The 10823-nt window shown below is 62.3% G+C and overlaps 1 protein-coding gene across 9 annotated transcripts in view; it reads right to left on the bottom strand.

The window, feature by feature from the left end:
• The window catches only part of SBF1 (SET binding factor 1), a 46817-nt gene extending 36808 nt beyond the window's left edge, over positions 1–10009 (bottom strand). For all 9 annotated transcript variants that reach the window (XM_019509697.1, XM_019509699.1, XM_019509701.1 and 6 more), the window contains exons 1-7: positions 9788–10009; positions 6036–6173; positions 5795–5935; positions 4624–4734; positions 2017–2122; positions 1424–1556; positions 108–216 (exon numbers count right to left, since the gene is read on the bottom strand). In XM_019509697.1, coding sequence (XP_019365242.1) covers positions 108–216; positions 1424–1556; positions 2017–2122; positions 4624–4734; positions 5795–5935; positions 6036–6173; positions 9788–9994 — 945 coding nt within the window. In that variant the 5' untranslated portion in view covers positions 9995–10009. The remainder of the gene's footprint in view (positions 1–107; positions 217–1423; positions 1557–2016; positions 2123–4623; positions 4735–5794; positions 5936–6035; positions 6174–9787) is intronic.
• Positions 10010–10823: the final 814 nt, after the last annotated feature.

Here is a 10823-nt window from a genome sequence, read left to right as displayed (position 1 = left end):
CCCGGGCCCCAGGAAAGGCCCCAGGCCCCCCCCCCCCCGACCCCGCCCTCACCCCTATGGTGGTGGCTTGGGGGGGGTATTGGTGATGGGGGTCCCCAGAGCCTCACCAGCTCCTGGGTCTCTGCCTGGAAGATGGAGCTGACACCGATGATGAAGGGTGTGGGTGTGCTGAGCACCTCCAGGAGCTGTGCAGGCAAGATGGGCACGTACGTGAAGCTGCAAGCAAAGGAGACGGTCACTGCAGCCCCTTGGTGTGGTGCTGGGACAGTGAATGTGCAGGACTGGGGCAGGCTGGCAGGAAACAGTGGACAGGCAGCTCAGCCACGAGGGCATGTTGACAGTGCCTGGGTTGGGAGAGGTGCAGCAGCTTGTGCACAGAGCTGGCAGGGACCCCAGTGTGCTGGACCAGTGTGCCTGTCTGAGCCAGGAAGTGCTGGAGGGAAGTAGCGCTTGGCCTTGGCCACAGCTCCTGCCCAGGCAGGGTGAACAGGGCACCAGCTGTCCCAAGGCCTTTCCCTGCTGCCCAAAGCCTTGTAGGATGCCCTTCTTCGGGAGGATCATGGGAGAAGCAGGAGAGAAAGCCCAGAGCCAGGGGCTGGCAGGGAGCTGTGGGGTCACATCCAGTCCAAGCCCTGCCTGAGACAGGATCGGCTCTGTCCCATCCCCAGCATGGGCTGCAGCACCCAACACCTTCAGGAGAGGCTTAAAACCCCCTGACACATGGAGCAGAAAAGGCGTGGGTGGGGGCAACCAGCACAGCCCAGAAGCCTGAGAGATCTCCACAGCAGAGCACGGGCATCGCTGCGCCCAGATCCTCCCTGCCCAGTGCCCATCCACCCTCTCCCTAACACCTCCAGTGATGGAGAGCCCCCCTCCCCTGGTTTCTCCCATGGCCTCCCTGCTCTGACAGCGAATACCCAACCTTAACCTCTATTGACTGCAACTTCCAGCCATTGCTCCGTGTCCTCCTCTCTGCAGCAAGAGAGAACAGGGGCTTTCCTTCCTCTTTATGGCATCCCTTCAGGTATTTGAAGACTACTCTCATGTCCCCTCTTCAGCATCTTTTCCACAACCTTGGTGGTTTCTGGGATTAGGTCCCCTTTCCCCTCATCCTGCTGGGTGCCAGGCCTGAGGCTGGCATGGGACTATGGCAGCTCATGGCTGGGGCCAGACAGGGAAGCCCCGGAGCTCAAAATGGTGCTTGGGGCCCGGCAGTGCTGGAGAGACCCTGACGTGCCTGACCTTCCGAGTGCTGCCGTCTGATGGCCTAGAGCTGCCCTTGCTCAGGACACACAGCACCCTGCGGACTGGCCACTGGCTACCTGAGCCACCCCCTTCCCATAGCACATGCTAGATCCCCAGTCTGTGGGCTTGAAGGGAGAGGCTGGCTGGGCTGCAGGGGAACGGGAGGCACCAGGCTCACCTGTACTTGAGGGGGAACATGAGGGCGAGCAGGGCACGGCAGGCGTCGGTGAGGCGCTGGTAGCTGCTGGAGAGGAACAGGATCTTGTGCTCGGTGAGCGCGGCGCAGAAGAGGTACAGCACATTGGTGATCCCTGGGGGGAGGGAGGGCAGAGCGGCAGCGCTCGCGGGGGGCTCCACATAGGCCTGGCCAGTTGGCTGGGGAGCTGCCATGCTCCTGCTCTCGCCCATGTCTCTGCCACAGCCCTGTGCCCTCTCCTAGGGCCAGAAAGGGGGCATGGGACCTTTCCTACTCCAATCTCTGCCCTATCCTCTGGCAGGAGCCTGGAAAACCCCTCTCTGGACTGGCCCGTGTCCCCGCTATCACCCAGTACCAGCTGCCAAGCCAAGAGCTGCCAGACAGGCCCCAGGAGCTCACCCGGGGCAGAGCTGCTGGCCCTTCTTGATGAGAAGAGGCAGGCACAGGGATAGGGGATGGGTGATCACACCCGTGGAGAGGCTGGAGCAGGGAGTTGGGGCTCCTAGCCGAGGGTGCCGCCTGGGGCAACGTGGCGCCTGCGCCCCAAGGGAGGAGTGGCTGGGGCTATGTCTCACCAAGCTGCCGGAAGAGCAGGGCCACGCTACAGCTGCTGACAGGGAGCGAGTCATTGATGGGTGTCTGGATGACCTGCCTGTCGCCCGCGCCAAGGGAGATGGTCCTCTGCAAAAGACAAACAACAGGGGCACTGGCTGTTAGGAGCTGTCCGAGCAATGGTGCCGTGCATGGGCATCTCCTTTCCCCCCTGCACAGGGCACGTCTCCCCACCCCAGCCCACAAGCAGCTGGGCTCCCCCTGCCCCATGATGGGCAGGACCAGGTCTGTGTGCCCCCAGCGTGGTCCCCACTGCAGGCTGCCAGACAGCAAGGAAGGGAGAAGGCAGCTGCATTTGGGTCAACTTGGTGACTACTGATGGGAGACACTCAGCAGTGCAGGAGATGGGCTTGCTGGGCCTGGGGGAGGTCCCAGGGCTGGGACAGGGCTGGGCTTGGACATGGGCCCAGAGGCATTCGTATGCAGTGCTTGGGGGCCAGGTCCTTGGGGTGCCCTGGTGAGACCCAGATGCACAGGCAGCTCCTCAGAGCTGGGGGCAGCTGGCGGGACTTTCCCTAGAGCAGGCTCTCACTGAGGAAAAGGGGGACCTCGTTTTCCAAGCCTGGAGGCCTGAACCCTGCATGGACTCAGCCAGCTCCTCGGTGGAACTCCCCTGCCCTCCCCCCACAGGTCATCGCAGTACATCTACAACCCCAAATGGTCCGGCCTGGCTGCTGCCCCACATTAGACGTCCCTCACAGCTCCTCTGGAGCCTGGAGCAGAGGGAGCAGCCTGGCCTGCCCTGCGAGAGGCCAGGGGACAGCCGGCGCGCCTTCAGAGGGCTGCCCAGAGCCATGCCAATGAGACCTCCCTCCAGCCACAGCCAACGTGTGGCCACATGCTTCACTCAGACTCTGCAGCAGGCCCAGCCAGAGGCCATGGTGCCAGACCTCTTCCCCTTGCTCCTTAGGGATGCGCTGGGTGGGGTGAGTGGGTGGCTGCAGGCAGCCCTGGAAGCCCTGAGCCACCTCACTCCCTGGGAGGAGCTGCTAGAGAAGGGCCAGACCCGGTGAAAGAAAAGAGGTGCATACCGCTCCTTCGTCCTCCACGTCAGGCTGAGATGGAGACAGACAGAGATAGCACAGTCAGTTAGAAACGCACAGTGTGGCAGCGCAGCCAAGCAGCAGGAAGAGAGAGACATGGACAGACAGACACACACAGCAGCACAGACAGGGGCCTGAGCCCTTGTGGGAGAAGGAGAGGAGAGGAGAGGAGAGGGACAGATGGACACAGCACATGGAGAAAGAGCCCTGCCAGCCACAGCAGGAGAAGGGGCAAACAGAGTGGGGATAGGCAATGGTGCTGTTGAGCTTGCTCCAGGGCGTGATCCCCGAGCCTGCGGCATGGGGGAACTGCTCCTGTCTGAACTCCTCCCGTGGCTCACGGGAGGACACGCTGGGGACCAAGGAGGAAGCTGGCACTCGCAGTGGCCTGCATGCCCACCTTGCAAGCAGCCTTCCTCCTTTCCTGCAAGATTGGAACCAGCCACCTGTGGCTACTGGCCCCCCACACCCTGCACATGTTTCTTGGTGGCTAGAGGAAACCCCAAGCTTGGTCTGGAGACGCCCCTGCCATGTACAACCTTGTCTTAGAGACACCTGCAGGGAGGCAAGGGTCTCATGGGGAGCCTGACAGTGCTAGAGCCCAGGGTGGGGATGGAGTCTGCTGCTTCTAGGGTACCGAGTGCCCTCAGCTCGAGGACCTGGGAGCAAAGGAGAGGCTCTGGGAGAACCAGTGGGGCCTGGGGGAAGCCAGTAAAAGCCACCCCCAGTGCTGGAGGGCTAGGCTATGTGCGCTCTAGGTCCAGGGCCAGCCCAGGAGAGCCTCAGGAAAGAGGCAGCCATGCGGTGCTGAGACAAGCAAGGTCACAGGTTGGACTAGGCCCCACTGGAGTGAAGTCCCAGGCCTAGAGTCACCAGCTCCAGCAACACAGCTGCACTCTCCCAACCCTCTCTGCCTCTGGGAAGCCTCTCCCGCTCTTGGCAGCCCTGCAGGCATGGGATGGGGGTTTGCAGAGTGAAGCGCAGGGAGGAGGTCTGTATGTTCCCACTCACGAGCCCCAGCAAGGCGACTGATGCCCAGCGAGGCGGCTGATCCTCACATCCCAGCCAAAGACACAGGGAGCTGGCTGCAGGTTCCCCTTACACCAAGCTAAGGAGGGGGCACCTGGTTCTTCCCAATACAAGCCTTGGCCCCCTGCGGCTGCTCTTATAGACAGCCCGTGACTGCCTGGCTCTAGCACAGCTCTGTGCATGACAGACGTGGCCGTGGGGGAGGCCCGTTGGCCACAGGCCTGCCCAGCCGCCCGGGCAGCTGTTTGCACAGTGGGTCTGTCTGCGCATGAGGCTGGCTCTGCTGACGGCCAGGCCATGCCACGCTGACAAGCTGCACCTCCTGCAATGGGAAGGGGGGCTGCCAGGCTCCACTGGACCTAGCAGTATGGAGGGCCTGATACTTGCACCCCCGCACTGCAGCTGACCCAAGGGAACAGGGGCAGTGCGAGACCCCCCTGCGGTTGTGCCCGTGAGCTGGTGAGAGGCAGCAAGGGGAAGGAGTGAGCAGGCACCCACCTGCGCCCCCCCAGTGATGGGGATGGTGCACGTCAAGAGGTTCCCGATGACATTCTCCAGCGACACACTCAGCCCGTCCACATAGATGGTGTAGATGAGGCCCAAGCTGTTCTGGAGGAGCAAAGCAGAGCACAGGACCATGTCAAGGCAGGGAGCTGAGACTCCACTCGAGTGTGGCAGGGGCAGCCGCTGGGCCGGAGCAGAGACCCAGAGAGGGGGAGGTCAAGAGGTCTGGTGTGTCCTGCTCAGCACCTGCAACTCCCAGCACCTGCCCCCCCTGGGCACTCAGGGATCAGAGCCTCTCTGCTGAAACTGGTCCGTGGTGCCAGCAATAAGCCGTGTGTGCTGCCTACTCCAGGATGCAAGAGGGCCTCCAACACCGGCAGTGGGACTGATGCCAAGCCCTGAAGAGGGCCAGGCTCCCAGTGATGCCACGACACCCTGGGGGGCTCACAGCTACGTATGTCTATCTGCACAGGTCAGCCATGGGCCGAGCCCAGCAGGTGCCTGCTCCAGGTCACTGGCAGGCAGTCAGGGCTGGACAAGGGGGCATAAAGGGGGTAGCTCTGCTGCTGTAGGGGAGCACCCGGGACACAGTGAGTGGCTGGCAGCTAGGACTCTCCATGAGGCAAATGCAAGGCCAGACCTCAACCAAGATTGGGCACAGGGACCCCAGCACTAGCACTGGTGTGCTTCAAGTGGGCAAGGGGGTTTCTTCATGGGGGCTACACTGCCTGCTGGGTGACAGGGAGCCCCATATCTATGCCAGGCACCGGGCTGCAACTTGCGGCTGAGAGCCGACCGGGCTGCAGGGACCAGGCTGGCTCCGGGGTCTCCCCTGGGGCACCTGCCCCAGCCTGCAGAGCTGCTGACAAGCTGCTGCCCCATGCAGGGTTCTGCAAGCCTGCCAGGAGCTGAGCTTTTTACAGCTGTGTAATGGGACAGGTGGGGAGCATATAAAGATGGATGAGATAAAGACTCCAGGAACAGGCTGTGCCGAGAGGCAGGTAATGGCCACAGGTGCCCAGCCCTGCGTGGTCCCTGCCTGGCAGCTCTGCTGTGTGCAGGGCCCCGTGCAGCCTTGTAGGCGGAAGCTAGGAACATGCTGGAGAGAGCATGCCAGGGATAGCTGTCGCCTCCTGGAGATGCCAGGCCCTGCCCTGCCCCTTACCCGGAAGACTTCGGTGTGGTCCAGTCGCGATACCAGCACCAAGCTCTTTGGAGCAAAAAGCTGCACGGGCTGGACAGGCAACGACGAGTCCATTTCCTCCTCCTCCTCTTCTTCCTCGCTGTTCTGCTTGTGGCTCTGAGGCTGGGGAGACATGTGGGTCAGGCGCCGGCTCCCCTGGCTGTGCTAGGCACCCGGGACAGCGCCGGACCTCATCCGACGGGTCCTGCTCACCCTTCGTTACCTGGATGCTCTCGACAGCCTCCCAGAAGGTGAAGCAGGCGCAGTAGTGCCTCTCCGAGTTGATGTCGGTCAGCACGGCCACGAAGAAGTTGGGTGGGTTCCGCTCGGTGAAGAGCTGCCAGCCGCTCGGTTGGCAAAACTGTGGACAGGAGGGGAGAGCTGGGGTCAGAAGGGGTCAGCGGAGGGGAGCCGAAGCAGTTGCAGGTTGAGCCACCCCCTCCCTTATTACCCAGCCCTCCCAGGGACCAGTCCCTCATGCACCAGGAGCCAAGGCAGCAGCCAGGAGCCGGCAAGGAAGTGCCCAGCTCAGCGGTGGGTACGGCAGTGCCCAGCCCCGTGACCAGGCTGGGTAGATAGAAGCCGTGACCGGCGTGCCCTGCTACACAGAGAAAACACCCAGTGCACAAGCGTCACCTCAGAGGGACAGAGCTCAGGGGCCCAGAGTGGTACAGCTCTCTCAGGAGGATGCCAGGAAGAGGCCAAGGCTCTCTCTCAGGGAGCTGCAGGTCCTAGAGTGGGCACAGCACGCGGCCCTGTGAGCTCAGAGCCTTGGCAGCAGCAGCCCCACGTCCAGGAGGTGGAGCTGCTGCCGCACGCGCCGAGGCCGGGCTGAAGCTGAGCCAGTCTGTGGGAGGAGGAGTGATGGCCGAGGGCTTTCCTGCTCTCTGTTCCAATCTGCTGAGCCCTGTCCCCAGCTACCGCTGTGGCGCCCTACCAATACTCTGGCAGCCCCAGGCTCTGTGCTTGACTGGCCCCAAAGTCATGACTGCCCCCGAGACGGAGGCTGGGCGATGGCAGAGGCTGAGAGAAGCCGACTCAACAGGGGCCTGAAGAGGCAAGGCAACATGCCGGCTCCCTGAAGCTGCTGGACTGTTGCAGAGATCCCATCTGAAGCTCCCTGCAGGCCACGGCCCTGCCTCTCTGCCCCTCCGTAGCGGGAAGGTGCCCATCGCTAACCGCAGCAGGGCCCTGCTCTCCTGATGAGCACCAGGTCTTGGGGTAATGAGCTGCGGTGACAACCCTGCTGAGCCATGTACCAGGGGCAGCAAGGCAATCCTTCCTCCTGCCCTGCACCCACAACTCAAGCCAGCTCTTGCTTAGCTGGCTGTGGGGAGGTGCAAGCAGTTCCCCAGCCCAGGGGCAGAGAGCTCCCATTCCTCACTGAGCTCAGCTCTGAAATCAGGACACAGTTTACAGTGTGGCGCAAACATCTCCTGGGCCCCATGCCTGTGTTGCAGGCAGGGCCAATCCAGCCAGCCAGACACCATCTGCATCACCCAGACCAGGTCCAAGCGCTACCTCCCACCTCAGGGTCCCTAGGTCCTGAAGAGCAGTGCTGGGCCCCGAGTCCCTCCCCAGCTCCATGCCAAGGCAGAGCGAGGTGTGTGCTGCGGCCAGCCCTGGCACCCGGAGCAGAGCGCAGTGGCCTCAGGGACTCAGTCTGAGACCAGCTGTTCCCTCCCGGGGGTGCCCTGAACCGTGGGAAACTCAGGAGGACGCACCCATCCACCTGCTGCCCCGCAGGCCAAGCTCTGTGCTCTCTGCTTCTGTGCCAAGCAGTCTCTGGCCTCTCCCAGAGGCAAGCGGTGCTACAGACAATGGCAGACAATTGCCCTGCCATGTGCAAACTTTGTTAAACAATAGCGCAACGAGGAGCCGTGTACACAAATCCACACCGCACGGGGTTCGAGTCATGCTGAAGCCAGGGCCAGCTGCAGCCTGGTTATACAACTGGGTTCCTGCTGCAGAAGTGCAGGCTTAAGGCATGGCTGGGGCCCAGGTTGGCAGAATTTGGGTGCTGAGTCCAAGCACCCTGCCAGCAGTTTGATTGGGGGAAGGCACTGGTTCCCAAATAGGCAGCTCCACATGAGCCAGCGCAGAGTGGTGCCGTGGTCCCTGGCGCTGCTGTCCTGTGTGGCCTGGGAAGAGCCACTCCTGCACATGGCCAGGCGGGTTGACCTGAGGCACCGCATGAAGCCTTGGAATGGGTTTCTCTGCTTCCCAGCCCCCTGCTGCTGCTTCCCCATGGTGTGTACTGGGGCCGGAGACGCCCGGGAAGCTGCAGCCGTCCCCTGCTCCCAACAGGGTTGGAATGGGGTTGTTTAAATTCCGTGGATTTTTGGCTGGGGAACAGCGCAGCGTCACAGGGCTTGGCATGAGTCCTCGGCACCCCCCGCAATAAGGAGGACACACAAGTGTCAGCCAGAGAGTTCCTTCAGTGCCCAAACAATTCCTCCGCCTACCCACAGCGGGCAGGGCAACGGAGGGATAGCCCCCAGGGCTGGGCCTGAGTCCGATGAGCATGGTCCATGTGCTGAGAGCACAGCGGGGCAAAGGCTACCATGGCACAGGGAGCCTGAGTGGTTCGGCCAATGCCAGCTTCCCCGCACCCACCCTCACAGGACTGACCACAGCCTGACACCCCTTGCCAGGGTGGTCTCCCAGGGATGGAGCTGCCTTTGCTCCCAGGAGGAACCAAGTGATGGCAAAGCCTGGCTCTGAGGTCCCTAACAAAGGGGGAAGGTTGCAGCTGGGTCCCCACTGCACAACAGCACCTGCTCCCCCAAAGCACCTGCCAGCCTCCTCCTTGGAGAAAAGCCTCCCTGAAAACACTGAGCATGCACAGCATGGGCTGGTCACCGAGTCCCTGGTCCCTCAGCCTAAGCCCTGAGCTGCTGCGCCAGGGGAGCTGAGAAACCAGCTCCTGAGGTCACAGGCAAGGGAAGCAACAGCTGGCTTTGGGGAAGGGGCCGGCCGGACACCAAGGAGCTGGCTGCGAGTCTCAGGGGTGAGCAAGATGCTTGACTCCTGCAGACACGAGGCTGGAGCAGTGGGGAATCCAGTCCCTTCCTCAGACCGGCTGCGACAGGCCAACTGTGCTCGGGCAGCAGGTGTCGCTGCGGGAGACTGGAGGAAAGGGACCAAGCACGCAGCAGCACTACACACCATGGCTGTGCCGAGGGGCAGGCATGGCACACCCTCCTCACACTTTCTCAGGGCTGGCAGCGTCCTGCCACCACAAGGGGTGTTAAACATGTACTCCAGAGAGCCCAGGCAGAGGCTGTGCCCCCGCTGCAGGGGAAGGCAAATCCCCCCCCAGTCTGCACCAGTCTGAGCAGGGGGGAAATCCCTTCCTGCCCCAGTGCCGCATCAGTCTGAGCCTAAGTGGGATGTGGGGCAAGACCCTCTAGCCGGGGAGCTGGGGCGTGCTGTTTGGTGGGTGCAGCCTGGCGACTTTACAGGCACAGGGAACTGCCTAGAGCAGGCCCACGTGCCCAGGGGGTGGGGTAGAGACCCCCAACTCCCACAGCAGCGAGTACAAACACTGACGGAAGAGCCGGCACCGCCAGCCCAGCTCTCCAGAGGGACCGGGTGCTGCAAAAGGCTGTGACAATGGAAGGCCCCAGAAGACTGCAGCCAGCCAGGGCTATTTATACAGGCATGTGGCAGGCTGGCAGCGAAAGCTGTGGAAAGCAGCCACCCTGCACTCAGTGCTGGGCGTAGCCTGTGCTGGCTGCGAGGGCCAGAACATGCTGCACCACTCGCAATCCCAGAGCCCATCCCTGCGGAAGGGGAGAGGCTGCTGTTTGCCCTGCTCTAGCCCCGGCGAGGCTGGCCCACAGGCTCTGAGCCAAAGGTCCCGCTGACATGCCAGGAATGGGGACAGGTCCCTGCAGCTCCACACGCAGAGAACCGTGACCGGCTCTGCTCACGTGCCCACGGTGTCCCAGCCCTGCCCGATGGTGCACTCACCAGCTCGATGCCCTGTGGGAAGGGGTTATCTTCCCAGTCCTTCTCCGGGAAGCGCTGCAGAATCTGTCCCTGGCCATCCCCGCTCCCTGCGGGAAGAGGAAGGAGCGTGTTAGAAGGCAGGCAGCCAGCACCCCATCCAGCTGTCAGCGCAGCCGGCTGCCAAGGCCGCCAGCGACTACGAGGAAACCCAGAGCAGTGCGCAGACATGGAGCAGGTGGATAACCCGGTGCACTTATGCCCGGTGCTGGGCCTGGGGTGGGAGGTTTTAATGTACATGCACAGACCCACACGTGTGCACCATCCAGCTAGGGGTCAGTCTGCACTGTGCCACGTATGTCCTGGGCTATGGATCCCCGTCTTCCCTGCTACTGTTACTACCATGCGGTGCTTTGCAGTTGGGCCCTTCGCAGTGTCTACAGTTTGTGCCGTGCCCGTGGGCTGTGTCTGACCGAGGGAACGCGCCCACCTCGCTGTGCCCAACTCTCCCAAACTAGCGCGTGACTCTTGTACTCAGGCTGGAAACTGCACGAGAGAACATATGAAGGACACCCGTGCTTTGCTCTGTGGGGGCTCATCACACTTCCATCACTCCCCGAGAAAAGCCAAATGGATCAAAAAAAGCACCCAGGTTCTAGCATACGAGGCCCGGCGGCGGGTATTACAGCTCCCATGATGGACCTCAGCTCTGCCACAGATGCAGTCTTGCCATGGGCAAGAGTCCGAGCCCCTGCGTCCATCTGCCCAGTCTGTGAAATGGAAGAATACTGCCCTCTCTTATGGGGGAAGCCACAGATGTGAGGGCTGGTGCAGCCCTTTCTTAGGGCACAGGCTTTGGAAATGTCAGAGTCCTTGAGCTGCGGGACTGTGGAAGCCACCTCTAATCCAACCCCTGCCTGAGGCAGGATCAGCCCCATCCAAAGCAGCTCAAACAAACCCAGTGTCTGAGCTTGGAGCCGCACAATAGTCGCCCCTGACAGCCCTGTGTATCGCCCCTCCCCCTGGGGTACAGGGGGGCCACAGCTGCCAACATCCTGCT

The sequence above is a fragment of the Gavialis gangeticus genome, unplaced genomic scaffold (genome assembly GCF_001723915.1).
Source record: "Gavialis gangeticus isolate Ggan-Ray unplaced genomic scaffold, GavGan_comp1, whole genome shotgun sequence".
Taxonomy (NCBI): Eukaryota; Metazoa; Chordata; order Crocodylia; family Gavialidae; genus Gavialis; species Gavialis gangeticus.
The sequence above is the reverse complement of the archived record's forward strand: the minus strand, read 5'-3'. Positions and strand labels throughout refer to the sequence as shown.